The sequence below is a fragment of the Mustela nigripes genome, chromosome 14 (assembly GCF_022355385.1).
Source record: "Mustela nigripes isolate SB6536 chromosome 14, MUSNIG.SB6536, whole genome shotgun sequence".
NCBI classification, from domain to species: domain Eukaryota; kingdom Metazoa; phylum Chordata; class Mammalia; order Carnivora; family Mustelidae; genus Mustela; species Mustela nigripes.
The window spans coordinates 78,621,585-78,644,545 of record NC_081570.1 but is presented as its reverse complement, the minus strand read 5'-3'; the positions used below and the strand labels follow the sequence as shown (position 1 = coordinate 78,644,545).

Below are 22,961 nucleotides of genomic sequence, written 5' to 3'. Positions count from 1 at the left end.
GGGGGCGGCACGGCCCAAGCAGGCGGCCGGTGTTGGGGTTGGGGGTGGGGGTGTCCCGGGCCAGGGGGGCGGGGAGACCTCCTCGGAGCTGGTTCTCCAGTCAATCTGTGTCCTGAATCTGTGACTTCTTCTCGCTGCGGAAGTCTCCCAAGAGTCAAGAATGGTTCGTTTTCTTTTGAGTCATTTCTAGTGCCCTCCGCGTCTCCCCATCCCCCGCAGTCCCACAGAGCAAAAACGCGGAGGACCTCCTGGGAGACCGGCTGAAAAGGCCGGGCCCCCTGTCCGCCTCCTAGCCCCTTGCGCAAAGGAGCGCGCCCAGACTGGGGGTTGGGAGGGCAGGTCTGAGAGGTCTAAGAGAGCTACTCCTTAACGCTCAGGAAGTGAAGCCTGTGGTTTTGGGGGCTGAGCTCGGAAGGAGATTAAAAAAAAAAGTCAGAGACAGCGCAGTCTCTCCCGAAAGCAACTCAGTTTGAAAACTCTCGGAGCGCAGTGCCCGCGCCCTGACCCCGCAGGTAGGTCCGCTGCGCTAGTTCCGCGCCTGCCCCCCTGCTGGGGGCGGCAGCGGGGAAAAAACCCGGCACCGCCACTGCGGGGGCGACCAGAGGGCGCCGCCGGGTTCCCTGCCCCCCGCTGCTGGCCACTGTGCGGGAGCCCCGAGAACCCTATCCGCCAGGGATTTGGGCGCAGGGGAGCAGGATTCATCCGGGAAGGAAACATCTGGTGGGGAGGCGGTGGCAGCTGGGCTCGGGAGGCTGTCCCTCAGCGCCTCCACTCCCGCCTTCCCGGGCCCAGACGGTGAAGAGAAGCCTCGGCCCGCGTGCGCCCCGGGGCCGCCCCGCCCTCCCGCCGCCAGCTGCTGCGCGAAGTAGCCTTCCCACGCGCTCAGCCCTCGTCCCTACCACCCCCACCCAATCCATTCCGCTCTCCCAGGATCGGGTCGGGCCAGCCTGCAGGAGAGAGGGGCGCCGGGCTCGGCCTGGGTGGAGAGGACGCCTCTGTGCCCGCCTGATCCTGCGCGGTCCCAGGCAGCACAGGCTCAGCGCCCGAGGGGACAGTTCCTCCTCTGTCCCCCTTTCCCCCGGCTCCGCCCGACTTCGCGCCGACGCAGACCCACACCTCAGCAGGGCCCTCGAGACGGTTTCACCCCATATTCCTTTACCTCTGAGTTTCACGTCTGTCTAAGGAATTCGTTTTTGCATTTGTGGTGTCTAATTATACGGCCGAAGTGGCAGCTCACGCAGAGGCCCAGGGGAAACTGTGGTGGCAGAACGGCGTCCTGGGGCAGCCCCAGCACGTCCAAGCCTCGACCTTAGGGACGGTCTCAAACGGGGACAGGTGGCACCCCACCACAGTGGGACGTGGAATGCCCTCTAAGGAACCAGTCCCTGAGAACTCGTTTTGAACTCGGAGCGCCAACGGGCAGACTTAGGTCCTGCATCCTGCCCTGAGAGCCGCGTTGCTCCTTATCTGGCAGCCTAAGCCTCGCGAAGGCCAAGGACGAGGGGTCTTACTGCGACCCCAGCACCCTTGTTTCTGAACTAGACAAGACCATGGACAGCCGCTGTGCCCGAGGAGCCTGCTCTCCCATGTGAACCCGGCGTCCATCGAGAGGAAGGCAAATTCGTTTTCCCCAGACCTAGGAGCCGGTGTGGTTCCGCCCCCAGCAGCCCCGCGCTGAGCTGGAGGCGCTGCCCCGCCTAACCGCCGGGCTCAAGTTTCGACCCCGGGATTAGGTGAACTGATTGGGGGTTAATGAGAGCTGCGCCGCTGCTAGCTCCCTCTCAGGCCCCCGCCTGGACCCCCGCGCCCTGGCCGCCACGGAGCACCTTACGCTCTCCGGCTCCGCTAAACTGTGGGTTCTCCTCGGACTCCAGACCGCGCGCCGTTCAGAGCCGGCGTGCGCGAATCGGGCTCGACTTCCCCCAAAGAAGGTTTTCGGTGAGCAGAACGAAAAGTGCTTTTTCCTAAGACTTGGTTTTCCGAGGTTAGGTCTCCATGGTCTAGAATGTCTTGCCGCAGACTTTGCCTGCCTCCGCCGCACTTGCGCCTCCAAACCAACATTTTCCTCGTGTAAGGCACGAGCAAGGAGGGAGGGAGATCACCGGGATGCGAGCTCCACCGGGGGCCGGGGTCGGTTCTCTGTCATACCCCCTCCCACCACCTTCCTGTTCCTTTTCTCTCCTGGCTTTTTTCTCCTGCCTCTGCTGCCCTCAGCCCCTCTGCTGTTGTCACCCGACCCTGCTCCTCAGTCGGCCTAGTGCGCTCCTTCCATCCCACCCCCCTCCAGTTTCTAGCGGGATCTTGGAGGGCTTGGCTCCTAGCCCCCTCCCGGTCCTCCACCAGGAACACATCTCCCAGCGCTAAATTGATCAGCGCGTCCCTGCCCTCCTCCCCAGGCCGAAAACAGCGCCAGGCAGGCAGTGAGTGATCGAGTTTAGGGTAACTGGACAGGTGGGGACATCAGCTCTCCGGTGACTTTGATTGTGAGACCGAGTTTTGCTAGGGAAGGGGAGGGGCCAAAGGGGTGTGGGCAGGGCAGAAGGAAGAGGCCTGAGCCTGGGCCCCGGGACGGGTTTTACCGCTCAGCTGTGGCGGCGGCGGCGGGCTCGCGCCACCTGTCCGAGTGCCACCTGGTGAGCGCGGCGCAGCGGGGCCAAGCCCCTCCTCCTACGGGCCTTCCTCCCTCCTCCCGGCCGGAGCTCTCTCTCCACCCGGCTGCCCAGTCCCGGGCCCCGGGGCGTGCGGACCCGCGTTTCCATCCGGTTCTTCTCCTCTCGCAGGTCTGCGGAGAGCTGGGGCTGAGCCAGCCCTCAGGGTAACAGTGGGCTGACTGCCACTTCAGGGAGCGGAGTGGAGAGCGCGCCCGACCACCATGCCGCGTTCGTTCCTCGTCAAGAGCAAGAAGGCTCACAGTTACCACCAGCCGCGCTCCCCGGGACCCGACTATTCCCTCCGCCTGGAGAATGTCCTGGCGCCAGGCGGAGCAGGTACGGAGTGTGAGAGCCGGACGGGGCTCCCAGGGATATAGATTCTGAGCCCCGCCACACCATCACGCAGGAACCCGGCAGGGAGACCCTGACACCCCGTTTGCTGCCTTTTCGTTTCCTACCGTCCGCGTGCCTTCCGGGATTGTTGCCGAGGTGCCAGGGCCTTTTTGCTCCCGCCAGGTCTGGGAAAAGAGGAGGACGCTGGGGTGCCACGGTCTGGGGGGCGCCACTTGAGAACCACTGGGCCCAATCAGGCCCAGCCTGAGCTCCTATCTTCCCTCTTCTCCGCAGGCAGCGCCTCGAGCGCAGGCGGGGCGAAGACGGAGCCCCGGGGTCGTCTGTCCCCCGAGTCACAGTTCACTGAGGCCCCAGAGAGATCCTCCGTATCCCCCGGCAGCTGTGAGGGCAGCGTCTGCGACCGAAGCTCAGAGTTTGAGGATTTCTGGAGGCCTCCATCGCCTTCTGTGTCTCCAGGTAGGAACCTGTTGGGAGCTCTGGGGCCGGGGCAGCAGAGAATAAACTGTGGCGGCTGTGGGTGGAGAAATGTTAAATGGGTGGCGGAGAGTCTTTCCGAGCGGAGAGAGCTTGTTCATGGGGTGAAGGGCCTGTGGGGCAGGCATTTGGCTTTTCTGGGACTATTTGCTGCTTAGCTCCGAGGCGGCTGAACCCGGGTTGTTCTTTCCTAACATTCGTTCGACGGAGATTGTTGGGGAGAGAAAACAAGTCGTCTTGACCGACAGCAACCTCGACATTTCGTTTTCTCATCAGTTGACTGTTTAGAAAGAGCTGGAATCCCAAAACCCAGATCCCTGAGTCTCAAACGGAGAACTGGGCAGTCTTTAAAACTTCCTCTGGCTCCCGCAGCATCGGGCCTGGTGGAGCTGGGCGCCAAGCGGGAAGGAAGGGTCGGGACGAAAATCTCTGCCCTTCTCTGAATCTTCCTACGTGCGGATTGGGGGCCTGTTTCAGTTTTCGTTCTGCCGGGTTGGCCCAGCCTTGGCGACCAGGCCATTGACTTCATTTCTAGACAGCAGCTGAGGTTTGAGCAAACGTTGGGTGGGAGCAAGTCTTGGGTTCTGGCCAGGGAAAGAGAACCCAAACCAGACAGATTCTGCCAAGTGCCTGTTATTTCCAGATTGCATTTACTAGTTTTAAAAGATAGCCCCAACCCCAGCCCACACTCAGTGCATTGACTTGGCTAAAGCCGTAACTCCAGGGAGTGTGTCTGGAGCCTCCGACTGGAGGATTCTAGTTGGCTGTTCAGGACAAGGCCTGCAAGACTGGATGTCACCAGAATCTCTCCGACAGAAACCTGGGGTGCAGCCTGTCACACTAACCGCTAGCCTGGAGTGTGTGGTGGAAACAGATTTGTAAATCCGTATGCAAAATGCAGAGAGCAGAGCTTGGGTATTTTGTTTTATAAAAATTCACGTTGGGCAGGGCGTGCAGAAGGCCACGAATATGGGAAAGCTATGTCCCCGGTAGGTGGTGGCTAAACCATAATTGTAAATTGTTATTATCTGATAAATTTGGGGTCCCCCCATATAACTATGACAATAATGAGAATAGGAGTATTTGGCAGGCAGTTCAAGCTCCAAACCCTCTTCCCTCTGCCCCTTTGCTACCTGCAATGGCTATTTAATAACTGTTAGGAATGTTAACACCTTCCCGTTTTGTGTTTTTTGTTTGTTTGTTTGTTTTTCAAACAGATGTCTTCGCTAGGCCAGGCCGTATTTTATTGGTCCTCTCCTTCCCTTCTTATCTATCCCGGAAAGTAAAAGACGGAGTGGGAACCTGTAGGGCCCGGCAGAGTGATGGTGCTGGACGCTGAATCCTCTGCGTAGGAGGACTGTCCAGACGCTAACGGTGGCCACCTTCTCCCGCTTAGCTCAGCTCAGAACATTTCTGTAGCACAGACAGCTTGGCGCGCTTTTCTCTGCGGGACCGCGAAGTGCTCGGGTCCCTCCAGAAAAGACCCTCCTAACACTTCCGCTCCCCTGGCGCCGAATTTACCCATCTCCTCTACCGAGGTCATTTTAATTATCCGTTTGCCGCCCTGCCGCCTCCAGTGATCCTCGAGGCCCCAGAGACCTGGTGCGCGTTTTATCCTGGGGGCGTTATGGCACCTAGCGCGGCGCCGGGCGCACGGAGCACTCAGCCAGTGCCCGGCGACTGGCAGACGCCACGGAGCGGCCTCCGCCCCGCCGTCTGAAGACTAACCCGACGCCCCCTTGTGCCTCCACAGCCTCGGAGAAGTCGGCGTGCCCGTCGCTGGACGAAGCCCAGCCCTTCCCCCTGCCCTTCAAGCCGTACTCCTGGAGCGGTCTGGCGGGTTCTGACCTGCGGCACTTGGTGCACAGCTACCGGCCGTGCGCCGCCCTAGAGCGCGGGGCCGGCCTGGGCCTCTTCTGCGAGCGCGCCCCGGAGCCAGGCCACCCGGCGGCGCTCTACGGCCCCGAGCGGGCTGCGGGCGGCGCGGGGGCCGGGGCGCCTGGGGCAGGCAGCGCAGGAAGCGGCGCTGCGGGCGGCGCGGGCCTGGGGCTGTACGGCGACTTCGGGCCCGCGGCGGCAGGGCTGTACGAGCGGCCGACGGCGGCGGCGGGAGGGCTGTACTCGGAGCGCGGCCACGGGCTGCACGCGGACAAGGGCGTTGGCGTCAAGGTGGAGTCAGAACTGCTGTGCACCCGCCTGCTGCTGGGCGGCGGCTCCTACAAGTGCATCAAGTGCAGCAAGGTGAGGCTCTCGCGCGCCTGGCTTTGTCGGCCCCGCGCCCGCGCCCGCGCCCCCGGCCCGCGCCCCGTGGCCCCTCTCAGCGGCCTTCTCCCCGGCCCCACCCGCCTCAGGTGTTCTCCACGCCGCACGGGCTCGAGGTGCACGTGCGCAGGTCCCACAGCGGCACGAGACCCTTTGCATGCGAGATGTGCGGCAAGACCTTCGGGCACGCGGTGAGCCTGGAGCAGCATAAAGCCGTGCACTCGCAGGTAAGCGCGGCGCGCATGGCCGCGCGCGACCCTGTTCAGGTTTTCGCATTCGGGAGTGTTCTGCTTGTCTCAGGCAGCACCGGCCGCCCTCCTGGCAGCTTTTCCCTTGGGTTTCCCGGACTGCCCCCAGTCTCCTCCATTATGTCTCTTTGCCCATAGGTAGGTGTGTAAGGAAAGGTGGCCGGATCCGCCTTCGAGGCAGCCCTGGAGTTTGGTGTTACATCATTGATAAGCCTCCAGAGGATGATCCAGACCACTACTCTGGGTTTGAGGAGGGTTTCTAAGCCCTCTTGATGCGGATATATCAGATTTATTAGCTCCGGGTTTGTGTGTGTGTGTGTGTGTGTGTGTGTGTGTGTGTGTGTTTGTTTAAGATCTTATTTATTTATTTGACAGAGAGAGATCACAAGTAGGCAGAGAGGCTGGCAGAGAGAGAGAGGAGGAAGCAGGCTCCCCTCTGAGCAGAGAGCCCTATGTGGGACTCGATCCTAGGACCGCGAGGTCATCACCTGAGCCAAAGGCAGAGGCTTAACCCACTGAGCCATCCAGGCGCCCCAGCTCTGGATTTTTTTTGTCTCGAGTCTTTCCACTAAATGGCTGTCACTTAATCTTTACTGACCCCTCCCAACTGAAAAGAAGGCATGTTCGCTCATTTAGAGCGTCCAGTAGCATATCTGTCCTGCTATTACTTCATGCATTCCTTTATTAATATTTGTTGTGCAACTTCCAGCTGCTAGGCTCTTGAAAACCCTATAACACACCAGGTCCGGAATTTTTCAGTTTAATTGAGTGACAGAAGGTAGATAAGCAATTAAGTACACAAGTAACTATGACAAGCAAATGCTTACTTACAGAGATTTATTTACTAAAAAGAGTACTATTTTTCCATCTCAACAGGAGCTGGAGGGGAGGGGTGGTCTCAAGTGACAGAGATCTAAACCCCCTGTTGAGGAGGGTGGAGAAGTGTTTGTAAATGGGTGTCAAAAAAGCAGGGTGGGGATACTTTTTTGCTGTGGGGTGTGGAGGGTTGTGGGTGAAAAGTGTTTGGGTAGAAAAAGTGTTAAAGGGGAAGAGGCTGGGGTGGGGAGGGCAAAGGCTGGAAATAAATCTGGGGAGAGGGAAGATGGGGTAGGCCGAGTGAAAGGGGAGCCCGAAGGAAGGGAGAGCCTTGGTTTGGGGGATTTTGTGGTTGATGTAGTGCTGAAGAAGATGGCAGACTTCATGACTACAATAGAAATGCCACGTCTTTCTACCCGCAGGAACGCAGCTTTGACTGTAAGATCTGTGGCAAGAGCTTCAAGAGGTCATCTACGTTGTCCACACACTTGCTCATCCACTCAGACACCCGACCCTACCCTTGTCAGTACTGTGGCAAGAGGTTCCACCAGAAGTCAGACATGAAAAAACACACCTTCATTCACACTGGTAAGCTGAAGGCCCTTGGCTTGTCTGAAAACACCTGTCTGAAAACACCTGAAGGCTGGCATGGAAGAGCATTGTTCTTCCCCCTGACACCAATATAATTCACCTTTGTTGTGATATTCTGGCTACAGAGTGAGTGGTAGATGAGGCCTTCTAGATGGAGTTAACCACTGCAATGCGTTCAAGAAAACAAGGGGGCAGATTCTCTTAGATTCATTTACATACAAGGTTCTCCCCAGAGGGGACTTGGTGTGGGGCTGCATTTGAAGAACCACTCAGCTGGTCAATGTCAGGTTCTCCATCTTTGCAAAGACTATTTTCCTCTAGTTTAGCTGCTTCCTCTAGTTTAGCTGCTGCTCCAACTGCTGCCTGCTCTGGGTGAAATACTAAGCTCCAGAAAGTGAGGTCTTTCCCTAGAGCTCCCTCCCAGCCTTTTAGGGGAGCAGAAGGCATTATGTGTGGTCTCGGCTGAATTTCTTGCAGTCTAAGAGCTTACTCTGATTGAGGAGGAAAAAAACAGGGTAAATATTACTAAGCTGTCTGCTAAGCATGTTTTAAATGTATTATCTCATTTTATGCTCACAAGAACTCTGGGAGGTAGAGACTATTCCTTATCCCCATTCTAGAGTTGAGGAAAGTGAGGCACAGAAGGGTCAGGTAACCTGTCCAGGGCCCTGCCCCCGACAGCAAGCGGCAGGGCCAGGACTTAAATTCAGGTCTTTCTGACCTCTAATATCTATTACCTTGATGGCTTACTGTTTTCTATTTTCAGAGTCATTAGGGTTGGTAGATGTAGAAAGCTTCTGTTCATTTACTGCCTTTTTCAAAATATCAGCAAGTTCATGTCATAATAATGGTAATTCTTTACCTATTATAATACTTTATAATTTACAAACTTCTTTGAAACCTATTCCTTCTTTTAAAAAAATCTATCCCTCCCCTTTTTAAGATTTTAGTCATTTATTTGAGAGAGAGACAAAGGGCATGGTGGGGTTGGGAGGGGGACAAGCCCTGCTGAGCCAAACATGTGGCTTGATCCCAGGACCCTGTGATCATGACCTGAGTCAGACACTTAACTCACTGAGCCACCTAGGCACCCCATCCCTTCTTTTGATCTTCACTTCCACCCCAGTAAGTAGCCTTAGGGTGATAAAACCATGATGATGAAATGATTTACTAAAGATCAGACTGAGAGTAAATATTAGAGCCATGGGGACGCCTGGGTGGCTCAGTTGGTTAAGTGGCTGCCTTCGGCTCAGGTCATGATCCCAGCGTCCTGGGATAGAGTCCCACATCGGGCTCCTTGCTTGGCGGGGAGCCTGCTTCTCCCTCTGCCTCTGCCTGCCACTCTGTCTGCCTGTGCTTGCTCTCGCTTCTCTATGACAAACAAATAAATAAATAAAAATTAAAAAACAAACAAACAAAAAAAAACAAACCTCATCTTAAATAAATTAAAAAAAGAAAAGAAAAGAAAAGAAAACAAAACAAAAAACACAAACCTCATCTATTTTGTGCACTTTTCTAAGACCAAACCCTGACAGTAATGCCATGCTGAGGCTCTTTGGAAATTCATGCTATTTACCCAAATATTAAACAGCACATGAACTAGGGGGGGAAAGGCAAAACTTTTCCTTTTCCTTTTTTTTTTTTTTTTTTAAGATTTTTGTTTATTTATTTGGGAGAGAAAGAGACAGAGGGTGGAGGGAGGGTAGGAAGAAGAAGAGGGAAAGAATCTCAAGCAGACTCTGTGCTGAGGACAGAGCCAGACAGGGGACTTGATCTCATGATCCTGAGATCATGACCTGAACTGAAACCAAGAGTTGGAGGCTCAACCAACCAAACCACCCAGGCGCCCCCGAAACTTTTTTTCTTTGTTAGTTATTAATTTATGGTGAAGACTTGCTAGGATATAAAGAATCCTTATAAAAAGAAAGTAAAACCAAGTTGGAAAGGATCCACTATTTAAGAAATTCTTTGTGACCCAAATGTGGATTTTTAAAAATAAGACTTTGAAACATGTCTATGCTTCAGATACATTCTACTGTCCTTCAAGAGCAAGAAAGAGTGCAGGCTCACTGGTCCATACAAACCAACACCCACTTGGAAACACAGATTTGAAAACTTCCTCTGAATTAGAGCAGAGTCACATGGCCCCCGCCCCCACATTGAACATCTGCTGCGGGTGCTCTCTGCTTCTAAAGTCAAGGGTGTCTTGCCAGGGTGGATTCAGCTGTGAGTCTGGGCACGTGGCCTTTGCTGTTTCCATTTAGCAGGAAACGGTTTGAGGCCTTTTGCTGGGAGCCCACACTCAGAAAATCTCCCTTTCACCTGGTGCACCCGTGACTTCCCAGGACTTGGTTGCAACACGTCACCCTCCAAGTCGCTTGAAGGCCTCACACTGTGATGCAGCCAGCTGCTGTCAAGAGCATGTGGGCCACAGTGAGTCCCCTGCAGCTTCATCATAAACTCACACACTTCCCCCCCTCCCCTCCTCCATTCCTCACAGGTGAAAAGCCCCACAAATGCCAGGTGTGTGGGAAGGCGTTCAGCCAGAGCTCCAACCTCATCACCCACAGCCGTAAGCACACAGGTTTCAAGCCTTTTGGCTGTGACCTGTGTGGGAAGGGCTTCCAGAGGAAGGTGGACCTCAGGCGGCACCGGGAAACCCAGCATGGGCTCAAATGAGGGCCCTGGCTGGTTGCAAGCAGCCGTTACACAACACTACGGAGGGCAGCCTCCCCACTTGCCACCGTCCACGCCTGACTTCCCAGGCCCTCCAGTCCAGTCCAGAGCTCCCAGCAGGGTGAGCCCCTTCACCTCACTTCCGGGAACTGCAAGAAGGGATAAGTTACCTTTTCAAAGTTCAGCCCAGAGGGGGAACCAAATGACTGACTGGGCTTTGGACATGTTGAATAGGCTCCTGGACACCTCAGGCCTCGAGGTTAAGAGGGGATCAGCTAAAATTTCGGGCCCTGAAGTTCTTCCCATTCCCAGCCCTGCTCCACAGACAGGAAAGTTCTTCGAGTTTTTTCCCTCCTCTTGCCCCACCCCAGATACTTGTGTGGAGGAGAAGTCATCATTTACAAGGTGGACACGTGCTAATGCTTTTACCTAGAATGAAAAATGAGTGTTATTTTTTTCTTTCTTTCTGGGGAGTCTGTTAACCCCTTTCTACTGGGTGCTGCCTGTCAATCTTGGAGGCATCAATTCTCCTACTCGAAGACTGGTTCCGGAAATGATGTGGGGAAGGAGCTTCATACTTTTGAAATTACAAAGTACCCTGGGCAGCCTGCAGCAGGCAGGAGCAGAGGAAACGTGGACTTGGTGAGGTGAGGAGAGGAGAGGAGAGTCCTCTCTGCAGGAGGCTTGTGAAGGCTCCATCACTGCAGGCGGGAGGACAGAACACGACCTCTGGACAAGATCCTATCCCCTCACCCAGCAGGTGTTTACCGACCACCAGGTCCCAGGCCTGTGCTAGGCACTGGGGAGCCAGAGATTAAAGTTACGGCTGTGCCCCTGCCCTCAGAAGCTAACAGTTGAACCCCCAAGTGACTGAACCTGTTTTTTTTCCCTCCTAAGGAATTCTAAGAAGACCAAACAAAATCTTAACTCTTCTTTTCTGACATGTTTGGATTTTATCAAACATAACAACAAAATAGCTGAAGAGATACTTCCAAGATCCGTGTGTATATTCAGTTTTTTACTGTTAAGCTGATATTTTTAAGATGTCTAAGCTAGCAGGCATGTGGAGTGACCCTTCATGTGTACTATAGAGAAAAAAAGTGGTATTTTTACTTTGATGAGGTCTGTAAATGTTTTTAGATCTTCTGGAGTGCATTATGTTTGTTAATACGTATTTATTAGAATGACGTTTTAAGTTAATAAAGTATTAAGACTCTGACCTATTGCTTTTCCTTTAGGCAGGGAATTTGGGAAAGACCTTTGTTTTAGTCTGTGGCAGGAGTTGACACTGAAAGAAACCACAGTGGGGTATTAAAAGCAAAGCAGACCAGCCAATATCCAGAAGAGAGTAAAATCCAATTGCTCCGATTTTCATTTGCTTTCTCTTTCTATACGTCTAAGATCCTTTCTTTCTTAACAGAAAAACTAGGTATACAAAACTAAGCTCCTACCTTATAAAGTCGCTAGTGGGTCCACATGAACACAGGTGCTTCTGAGGACTTAGGGCTGCTTTTGTTTGTTGGTTGGATGGTGGGTGGGTTTGGGGTTTTTTTGTTTTTGTTTTTGTTTTTTTACAGGCCCGACGGCTCCAGATAAATAAAGAAATCACAGGTCTTAGGTCCAGAAATTGAGTGTTAGTCAAACCTCTGTCACCAATATGTTGTGTGACTTAGGCACCTTCTTTGGCCTCCCTGCTTCCAATTTCCTTGACCATAAAATGTGGATACGGTTCTGTCATTCCAATCCAACCCTGACTATTTGATTCTGTCGAGACTGGAAGGGAGAGAAAGTATGTGATACTGGTTAGTTGCCTCACCTAAGGCAAGTCTCAATCTAAAGACCCATCAGGGGCAGTAAAATTGGAATTTGGGTTATTTCTGGCTCTATCCCACCTGTGGGAGTTTCTTGCATGAATCAGTCCTTTATGAGAATGAAACCAGAATAAAGGAATAAGGTCCTGACCTAGTTGCCGACTACCTGTGCTCATTCTAACGTCTCCCAGCCAAGCTATGCATGGTTCAGTGGTGACCGTGAGTAGACTGTCCATTTCAGTTCAAATCAACTTCACACATATTGACTAAGTACCTAACGTGTGCCTGGCACTGTTCTAGGTGGTGGGGACACAGCAGGAGCACTGTGTCCTGTGGAGGTTTATTTATTGGGTCACTGCTGAAGCTTTAGCTCCCAGAACAGTGCCTGGCACACAATAGGAGATTAGTAGGCATTTGCTGAGATAGTAGGTAAATAAGCAAAGAAAATAAAATCCTGCTTCATCTTGACAGTCAAGTCTTTACCCACGTCTGCTTTCTAGAGCACAATCGGAAGAGAAATTGCTCGAGACTTTAGGAAACCAATTGAACATAGGACTTGCTTGAGCTGGTGGGTAAGGGGGCTTCGACACTGCTTTTCTCCATTCTCACCAAATCTCAGTCCTTGGTTGTGTTCACCTGGTTTTCAACACCATGTCTTTCCATGTCAGTTTACTGTCATTCAAAATTTAAATTTTTTTATAATGCAGTTTAAGATAATTTTCCAGAACCGATGGGTGAACCAGTTCAGCATCCATGAACCTCTTCCTAGTGTCCTGGGAAACAAAATTCCCAATGAATAAAGATCACAAAACATCCTTCCCACAGAATTCACTGTGCACACTAGTTGATTATTTCCGACCTGGTTTGAAAAGTAAACTTGCATCAAGAGGTAAGTAGACTGATTGAAATCTAGTTATCTGTCCTATCCTTCTCTTATGACATAGAACTTCTGGGCCATTTTCATAATCCTTGTTTATGCTATAATGAGAAGTTGTAAATTTGATGTTAACAGTATGCCTTTTTAGGGGAAAAAAACCACATCCTGGTATCCTCAGTTCAGAATCAAAACAAATTACTGTGACTGTTACCGTGTGAAATTTGAAGATTGCAAATATCTCTTTTAATGTTATTACCTGACTCCATTAAAAATAGATCGTGAATATTCCGTGTCACATTATTCATGAGGCAGGCTCTATGCCTTTTGTCTGCCGGAGTAACAGTAGAAAGGGTAACAAGAGACACCAGAGCACACCTTTGTTTCTTTCACTAAATTTTTAATAACACCTCCAGCTAGCCAGTTGGTGAAGCTCAGCTCTTGCATAAAAGTGGAAAAGCACAGCTATCTCAGAGAAGACCAGCTCTTTCACTAGCTAATTTGAGTTTGCGTTCATCTACACCAGAGATGATTAAATTACCTATCAGGTGTGCTGAGCTATCAGGATTCAGGCCACGTAAAAGGTGAATTTCATCTGATTGATTTGAGACACGAATGGAACAATTGAGTTTTAAAAGGCCCACCTTAATTAAAGGCATAGCAAAGTATCACCACTCCCAGGTAAATTCTTGAGTGCCGTTGCCCTTGAAAAATTGGGTGGCGATAGTGATTTGACCCACATCATTTTGTTGTGTTCCTGCTTGTTAAACCTGATAATTTAACAGAAAGAAGAGAATTTAGAAGAAGGTCTGAAAGGACCTGACTACTTTGTACTGTACGTTTCTAGAGAACTGTCGTTTAAATCTCTGCAGCTATATTATTTCTATGGAAAAACTTTTCAGAAAGTATATAATGCACTTATTTTAGTAACATTTCCTTTACGAAGTCAGATTTTAAAAATTAAAAAATTAAAGAAATTTCACCCCAAGCCCTTCTAGCTTAAAAGTTTATGTTTATTTTATTTTTAGTGCTGCTTTTCAATCTTTACCCGTGTGTGTATATTTAGATTTTATGTTTTAAACCCCGTGATCAGGGTAATTTGCAGTTTATGTCTAGATAACTCATATTTATTTATAATATGGACATATACTTAAAACTGAAATGTCCGTACTTTACAATGAGAATTTTGATAGTTCTAATGATTACATTTTATTGAAATGTATTTTTATTAGGATTTTATCAATCATTAAGATAATGTATTTCCCGATTTTACTTTGAGGTTACTCACTTTTTAAATAAAACATTTCAAACATATGAGGGATAACAAGTAATATAATAAACATAATTCTACCATGTTAACTTTAGGGGTTTTTTTTTTTAATTTTTTAATTTTAAGTTTGTTGTTGTTGTTGTTGTTTTGACAGAGAGAGAGGTCCCAGGTAGGCATAGAGGCAGGCAGAGAGAGAGAGGGGGAAGCAGGCTTCCTGCTGAGCAGAGAGCCCAATGCGGGGCTCGATTCCAGGACCCTGAGATTATGACCGGAGCCAAAGGCAGAGGCTTAACCCACTGAGTCACACAGGCACCCCCAGGGTTTATTTTTTAAACAAAATATTACAGACATGTTTGAATATCATGGTGGAATATGTTCCTTCCTAACCCTTTTCCTTTTCTTTTTTTTTTTTTTTTTTTTTTTTTAAGAGTTTATTTATTTATTTGACAGAGAGAGATCACAAGAAGACGGAGAGGCAGGCAGAGAGAGAGAAAGGGAAGCAGGCTCCCTGCTGAGCAGAGAGCCCGATACGGGACTCGATCCCAGGACCCTGAGACCACGACCTGAGCCGAAAGCAGCGGCTTAACCCACTGAGCCACCCAGGCGCCCCCCCTTTTCCTTTTCTTCTCTTGTCAGAGGTGTCCACTATGCTGAAATAGGTACATATCATCGCCATGACTATTTTTATACCTTTACTTACACATATTACTGTAAACTACATATAATACTATTTAGCATAAATTGTATCATAGTGTATGTATTCTTCTGTTACCTTACCTTTTTTTTCCCACTCAACACTTTTTGAGATTTGTCCATTTGGTACATGCAGTTTTGTTCATTGATCTAACTGCTGCATAAAGAATTCCATTGTATGGGGCGCCTGGGTGGCTCAGTGGATTGAGCCGCTGCCTTCGGCTCAGGTCATGATCTCAGGGTCCTGGGATCGAGTCCTGCGTCGGGCTCTCTGCTCAGCAGGGAGCTTGCTACTCTCTCTCTCTCTCTGGCTGCCTTTCTGTCTACTTGTGATTTCTCTCTGTCAAAATAAATAAATTAAAAAAAAAAAAAAAGAATTCCATTGTATGAATACTTGGCGATTACTTTTGTATGCTCCTGTTGGGAGAGTTTTGGTTATTTCCAATTTTCCTATTACACAAAATTCTGAAGTAAGCAATCTTTCACATATCTCCTGTGAGCAAGATTCTTTAGGGTATATTCCTAGGAGTGGAAATGAGGGATATTATCAAATTGCTTTCCAAAGTGGTTGTACCAATTTACATTCTGACCAATAATGTAGGAAAATTCCTATTTCTCCGCACCTTACCAACATTTGGTATTGTCAGACTTTAAAAATGTTTGCCAATCAGATGGAAGTGAAATGTTATTGTAATTTGCATTCCCTGATTTCTAGTGGGGTTGAGTATCCTTTCATAAGTTTATTGGCCTTATACCTTTCTTTTCCTGTGAAATGCCTGTTCATGTTCTTTATCCATTTTCAGTTGGGTTGTGTGCTTTACATCAATTTATATTTCATTTTATTTTTAAAAGATTTTACTTATTTATTTGAGAGAAAGACAGAGCATGGTCAAGGGAAGAGCAGTGGCAGGCGGGGGAAGCAGACTCCCTCCTGAACACAGAGCCCAACTCTAGATTTCATCTCATGACCCTGAGATCATGACCTGAGCCACCCAGGCGTCCCATATCAATTTATATTTTAAAATGTGCTCTAAGCACTCACTGTTCTGCAGGTTTAAATGTGTTGCTCACATCTCCCCATCTATAGCTTGCCTTTTTGTTTTGGTTGAAGGAAAGATTTGTTTGTGTGTGTGTGTGTTATTGTAGTCAAATACATCAGTCTTCTGGTTGTGGTTTATGCTTTTTATATCCTAAATAAAAAACTCTTCCCCAGATTAATGTTCATAAGCTCATTCCCTATAATTTTCTTCGAAAAACTTTAAAATGTTGGCTTATAACATTAGGTTTTTATTTATTTATTTATTTATTTATTTAAAGATTTTATTTATTTATTTGAGAGAGAGAGACAGTGAGAGAGAGCATGAGCGAGGAGAAGGTCAGAGGGAGAAGCAGACTCCCCATGGAGCTGGGAGCCCAATGTGGGATTCGATCCTGCGATTCCGGGATCATGACCTGAGCCGAAGGCAGTTGTCCAACCAACTGAGCAACCCAGGCATCCCAGGTTTTTATTAAATATTTTATTTATTTATTTTATTTATTTATATTATAGAGAGAGTGTGTGTGTATGTGCATGGTCACACATCTGTGTGAGAGTGGAAAGGGGAGAGGGAGAGAATCACAAGCAGATATGAAAATGCAGGGCTCGATCCTACAACCCTGAGACCATGACCTGAGCTGAAACCAAGATTTGAACACTCAACTGAATGAACCAACTTAAAAACCACTGGTGGTTTTTAATCTACTTATACAGGTATGAATAGAATCTAATTTTAAAAGATTGGTTTTTAATCTACTTATACAGGTATGAATAGAATCTAATTTTAAAAGATCTTCCTACATAGATAACCAATTACTCTAAAATTATTTATTACAGATATATCCTTTTCCCACTAATTGTAAAGCCACCTCTGTCATATGTCAGGTTTCTATTTCTGTATGGTTTTATCTCTGAGCTTCCTAATCTGCTCCATTGGTCGTTTGTCCATCTGTATGCCAAAGTCATCATGTCTTTTTTTTTTTTTTTCCACAACATCTTAATTAATTAAACCTATAATAAACTCAGTAGCTAGTAAGGAAGGTTTCTCTCTGACCTATTTTGTTCTCTTCAGGAATATCTTGGCTCTTGCTTGTGAAAAACTCTGTTGGATTTTTCATTTGTACTTCATTTATTATTTAATTGGGGGGGAATGGAAATCATTTTGATATTAATCCTTTCTATCCATAAATAAGATATATTGCTCATTTATTTAGGTCTTCTTTTACATCTTTTAATAACATTTACTAATTTTTGGCATAATTTTTTAAATTTGTTCATTGCTATTGTAGTTTTATTTTTATTTTTTATTTATTTTTACATAAGATTTTTTTTATTTATTTAACAGACAGAGATCACAAGTAGGCAGAGAGACAACAGAGAGAGAGAGGAAGGGAAGCAGGCTCCCTGCTGAGCAGAGAACCCGATGTGGGGCTCGATCCCAGGACCCTGAGATCATGACCTGAGCTGAAAACAGAGGCTTTACCCAACTGAGCCACCCAGGTGCCCTGTAGTTATTTTTTTTTTTTTTTATTTCATTTTCTAACTATCTGCTGCTGGTATATGGGAACAAAATTATTATTATTATTTTTTTGTATACTGACTTTGTGTCTTGTAACTTTGCCAAAACTTCTTTTTAGCTTGTTGTGGATATTTCAGATTTTCTATGTAAGATAGTCATAAAATATGCAAATGATTATAGCTTTGTTTGGTTATTTTATTTTATTTTACTTTATTTATTTGACACAGAGAGAAAGAGCAAGAGCAGGAACACAAGCTGGGGCAGTGGGAGAAGGAGAAGCAGTCTTCCTGTAGAGCAGGGAGCTTGATACGGGGCTTGATCCCAGGACCCTGGGATCATGACATAAGCCAAAGGTAGACGCCTAATGACTAAGCCACCCAGGTGCCCCTTGGTCTTTTTAATATACTCTCCTTGACTTGCTGCACAAGACAAGGTTGTATTGAACAAAGACAGAATAAGAGGCATCCTTGTCTTATTCTTCCAGGGAAATGCTTTTAATTTTTTATAATTTCATTTGATAATTTGGGTAGGTTTTGGTAGACAACTTGTTAAAAGTCAGGTTAAGGGGGGGCCTGGGGTGGCTCAGTGGGTTAAGCCTTTACTTTTGGCTTCATGATCACAGGGTCCTGGGATCAAGCCCCACATGGGGTGGGGGGCGGTCTCTGCTCAGCAGGGATCCTGCTTCCCCCCTCCCCCGCCTGCCTCTTTGTCTACTTATCATCTCTCTCTGTCAAATAAATAAATAAAATATTTTTTAAAAATCAGGTTAAGAATTTCAATTTCTATTTGGTAAGAACTTCTGCTTGTGTGCGTATTTAATTTTATTGTATGATTTTGGGGCATCTGTTGAGAAAAGTGTGTTAATTTCTAAATCTGATGGCTTTTATTCTTTACTTTGTCAGTGTGGTGAATGACATTTATAGATTTTCTAATGTTAATTTATCCTTGTATTGCTGGGGGGTGGAATAAACCTCAACTGGGTTATTTTGAAAATCTATGTTACTGATTTGGTTTGTGGAACTTTATTTGGGATTGTTGCATTTATGCTTTTAATGTTTCTTTCTTATACTACTCATAAGTCGTTTTGATATCAAGGTTTAACTCATTTCAAAATGAGTAGGACAGCATTTCCTCTTTTTCTGTTTTCTGGAACAATTTGTGAAAGATTGAGATTATATGTTCCCCGAATGTTTGATAGAGCTCATTCAGGCCTCTGTGTGTGTGTGTGTGTGTGTGTGTGTGTGTGTGTGTGTAAGAGGAAAGGGGAGTGTATATTTTAAGTTTTCATTATAATAGTTCTATTTAGACTTTTGCTTTCTTCTCAAATCAGCTATAATAGATGACATCTTTCAGGGAATGTTCTGTTTCCTTTAAGAAGTTAATTGCCACTATATTTAAAAATCAATATGAAAACAGTATAAAATAGTATATGCTTTATTTTTTATTATTTAAAAAAAATTTTAAAGATTTTATTTATTTGAGAGAGAGAGGGAGAGAGGGAGACTGAGAAGCAGACTCCCCACTGAGCAGGGACCCCTATGTGGGGCTTGATCCTAACATCTGAGATCAATACCGGCGCTGAAGGCAGATGGTGACTGAGCAACCCAAACATGCTAACAGCTTGAAATAGTATAAAAAATCAGAGTATTCCTTGACTTCAAAAAAATCTCTTCTATACCTAAAATTATGTTCAGTACTTCATAGTAATATTTCTTTGGTGCCATTATCTTTTCCTTGCCAATTTTGTCAAACTTCTCTATTTTAACAGTTTTTACAGCATATTTTCCTTGTCATTTATTCACATTTTATCTAATAAGATTTCTTAACTTGACAGAAGGAGTACTTAGAAGTGCATTTAAAATTTCCAATCATTGGCACCTGGGTGGCTCAGTTGGTTAAGCAACTGCCTTTGGCTCTGGTCCTGATCTTTGAGTCTTGGGATCCAGCCCAGCCTCGTGGGGCTCCCTGCTCAGTGGGGACTCTGCTTCTCCCTCTGACCCTCGCCCTTCTCATGCTCTCTCTCTCATTCTCTCTCTCTCTCAAGTAAATAAATAAAATCTTTAAAAAAAGAAAATTTCCAGTAATTTTTTCCAGTAAAAAAACTTTTGGTTTCTGCAACTGTTTGATTTCACGTGTGTGCACACTAGTGTGTGTGTGTATGTGTCCTTTTGATCACACACACACATTTAGAGGAGAAAAGTACGCGATTACTTTGTGCAAAAGAATGAGATACTGCTTTACTCTGCCTGTTCATTTTCTGGTATTCAAGGAAAAAACCTAATTTTCAGTTCTTTAAGCCTGAATTTATGGTAACTGTAGAGGACAAACGAAAGCAGGAAGTTAGATTTGCTTCTTGATGTTAGTTTTATGAACTTCATTGAGAATTTTTTTTTATTTTTGGTGAAATAGGAAGCATAGTTTCAATTCTGTCTTTTAACATGAATTAGACAACTTCTAGGTTGCACTTTCTGAGAAATAGAACTGAATGGCTAGCCTCTATAAGATTTTGTTGCAACTTCAATTCCTTAGTGGTTTTTAGGATAAGGAAGGCTAACAGGATCTCTCCTATGACTTTTTGGAAGAGTCAGAAACCAATCTTTCATTACCTTTTGGAAGACCTGTCGGTATTTCATCTCTTGGACATACATTCCCAGAGATTTCACACAAATTCAACTTCCTCTTTCTTTTTACTAAAATTATGCATGGGACTCCAATAAGCAAGAGCAGCAAGTTCTTAACTCAGCCAAGGGAATCCCACGACAGTATCATACTTTTGCATACCATCTTTCTCACTTATCTTTGCATGGTCATTGGTTGTATCATGTCTAGGTACTATTTAAAATAACATTATATATTAATTAATTGAATTTAAATTTAAAAAAAGAAAATATAAAATATATAAATGAAATGAAATTTAAAAACCCATAAAATAAAAATTTTAAACTAAAGATAGAATCAAGTGAACTCTAAAACTTTTCCAATCCGAAGTTTCTCTCATTTTAAATCCTTCCTTTTTTTCTAAGGGTTTAATCTACACTAACAACTATAGAGGCACAGTTTAGGAGTGCCCAGCTAAGTCCTTTTACTCCTTAGAGAGTTAATATCAGGGAGCTATGAAAAAGAGATCCAAATTGTTCCATGTTGCTGGTTGACCAAGGATGGAAGCTTTGTGACTAGCTATTCCATCTGGAAATCTGTCTCTTCATCTGTGATTCAGAGAGGACAGAAGTAAGCAATTCTAGTCAGTGGACACTTAAAAGTTTGTGTTAATGGACTGTGGTTCTGTTTGTATCATGTATAGGTAAAATCAGATTAGACCAAAGTCATACTACACTAAAACTAGGACATCTGGGTGGCTCAGTCAGTGAAAAACCCAACTCTTTTTTTTTTCTTTTAAGATTTTATTTATTTATTTATTTGACAGAGAGAGAGAGAGATCACAAGTAGGCAGAAAGGCAAGCAGAGAGAGGGGTGGGAGGCAGGCTCCCTGCTGGGCAGAGAGCCTGATGCAGGGCTTGATCCCAGGACCCTGAGATCATGACCTGAACTGAAGGCAGAGGTATAACCCACTGAGCCATCCAGGTGCCCCTGGATGATTTAAGCTTAGGTCATGATCTTGGAGTCCTGGGATCGAGCCTGGCATCAGGTTCCATGCCCAGCATGAGCCTGAGATTCTCTCTCTCTTTCTCCCTTTGCCCCAGCCCCCTGCTCTCTCTCTCTCTGGAAAAAAAATAAAATAGAGTTCTCTAGCTGACAGACTGCTGGGCACATGTGCCCTTACAGGCACATGAAATAGTGGACAGTAGAGTGGAAGACACCTTTCAGTCCGATCACTTGTGTCGGAGGTGTAGCTGATCCCAGGGCACCCATGAATTTATACTTTATATATCCCTAAGGGTCTGCTGGCATCCACATGGAGATTTATTTTTCACTGGTCACTTTTGGTTCAAGATGGGGAGGTTCCAAGTATGGGAAGTGAGTATGAAGTTTCCTGAGGAATCTTGTCTCTTTTAGCCTGGAGAAACAGTATAGTTTTGTGAAAAACACCATTGAATCATGAGTCAAGATGTCTGCTGTACAGGCTCTATATAAATCAGGGTTCTCTAGAGAATTGGAACCAATGAGATCCATCTCTGTCTCCCTCTCTCTATGAGAGAGGGAGAGATTGAGAGATTTACCTATTATGAGAAATTATCTCATGGGATTATAGATGCTGAAAAGTCCTAAGACTGGCAATCAGCAAGTGGAGAACCAGGAAGGAGAGCCCTTGCTGTAGTTCCAGTCTGATTTCAAAGACCTTAGAGCCAGGAGAGGTGATGATGTACATTCTAGTCCAAGGCAGAAGAAGACCAATGTCCCAGCTCATCAGTTAGGCAGGCAAAGTTCCGTTGGAGTCTTCTGGTTCTATTCAATTGGTTTGGTCTTCAACTAATTGGGTAAAACCTCTGTGTATTAAGAATGAAAATCTGCTCTACTCAGTCAATTGATTCAAATGTTAATCTCATCCAGAAAACTCTCACAGACAATCCAGAACAATGTTTGACCAAATGTCTGGGCACCCTGTGAGCCAGTTAAATTGACAAATGAAACACACCATCACAGTCTCTAAACTTCCAGTGTATGTGTATGTCAGAGTAAGGAGCACTAGTTGGTACAACTACTCCAAAAATCAGTGGCTTACACAATAGCTTATTTGTTGGTTTGGGTGTTCTCAGATTGGTGCTTTCACGGGTGTTTGAGAGACCTCTACCGCTATCTGTGGTTGAATGGTGCTGCCATTTTCTAAGGATTTCTTGGGATCCTCTGCTGGATTATCTGCATTTAGCTAGCTGATGATGAAGCTAGAGAATGTTTAGAAAATCATAAGGGGACTTTATAAAGATAGACTGGACAATGGGATAGGTCACTCCTGTTTGCATTCCATTGGCCAGAATACCAACAAATGATTCCAATTTATCTCCAAAGAAGGCTGGAAAATGTAATCTTCCTTTGTGCCAAGGAAGAGAATTTGGGGACTGGTGAGCATCTTGCCAGTCAGGACCAGAGTCCTAACTAGCTTCTGACCTTGGGCTTATCCCCTCTCTGAGCCTGTTTCCTTCTCTGTACAGTGAGGAGGATGGACTAAGTGCTCTCTAAGGGACTTTCCACCTCTGACCATCTATGTTCTGTAATTCTATCAAAACCCTTGGCTGGGCCCTGAAAACATGAAGCTTGGAGAAGATCTTGGACAGTCCAATAGTGAAGAACAGTGATCGGGGTTGTCCTCAAGGATTTTATTCACCAAGAAGTTTATTCACTTCCTGAAGTTCCCAGAGATCAAGGTGACCACCTCTCCCAGGGTGTAGCCTTACCTGGGCCATGAGGCCAGCCCAATTTTACCATGCGTTTGTGCAAATATTAATGTGGCCCTGAAACTTCCTCTTCTTCTTTGAAAAGCAATGATCACTTGGGCTTCTCCCCTAGAATTCTAGAGTACCAGAGGATCAAGACTATATACACCTAGCCCCAGACAGTCTAGAAGAGGGTTTCACAAGGCTGAGCTATGTCAAAGTAATTATGTTCACAGCTTTTCTTCTTTTCTGCATTTTCTGATGACTTGCAATTTGTTTGTTTTCTTGTTTATTGCCTGACTCCTTGTTGGATTTTAGACTCTATGAAGTCAGCGATCATGTTTGATTTACTTACT

General features: G+C 46.6%; 1 protein-coding gene across 2 annotated transcripts; it reads left to right on the top strand.

Annotated features, from left to right (window-relative positions):
- The first annotated feature begins 454 nt into the window (after positions 1–454).
- GFI1 (growth factor independent 1 transcriptional repressor) lies at positions 455–11,291 on the top strand. Of its 2 annotated transcripts, none has more exons than XM_059377194.1 (7): positions 455–512; positions 2,781–2,987; positions 3,279–3,461; positions 5,233–5,720; positions 5,831–5,968; positions 7,228–7,393; positions 9,897–11,291. In XM_059377194.1, the coding sequence occupies exons 2-7, from the start codon at positions 2,873–2,875 to the stop codon at positions 10,073–10,075; spliced, it is 1,269 nt and encodes a 422-aa protein (XP_059233177.1). In that variant the 5' UTR covers positions 455–512; positions 2,781–2,872; the 3' UTR covers positions 10,076–11,291. The 2 variants fall into 2 exon arrangements, with proteins under 2 accessions (XP_059233177.1, XP_059233176.1); XM_059377193.1 differs by lacking the exon at positions 455–512 and adding an exon at positions 2,557–2,633.
- Positions 11,292–22,961: the final 11,670 nt, after the last annotated feature.

Bases quoted from the DNA above. Each gene is read 5' to 3' on its own strand.
- GFI1 (XM_059377194.1), top strand. From the start codon at position 2,873: ATGCCGCGTTCGTTCCTCGTCAAGAGCAAGAAGGCTCACAGTTACCAC. The intron at 5,721-5,830 runs GTGAGGCTCTCG...CACCCGCCTCAG, and splicing joins AGTGCATCAAGTGCAGCAAG to GTGTTCTCCACGCCGCACGG. The intron at 5,969-7,227 runs GTAAGCGCGGCG...TTCTACCCGCAG, and splicing joins ATAAAGCCGTGCACTCGCAG to GAACGCAGCTTTGACTGTAA.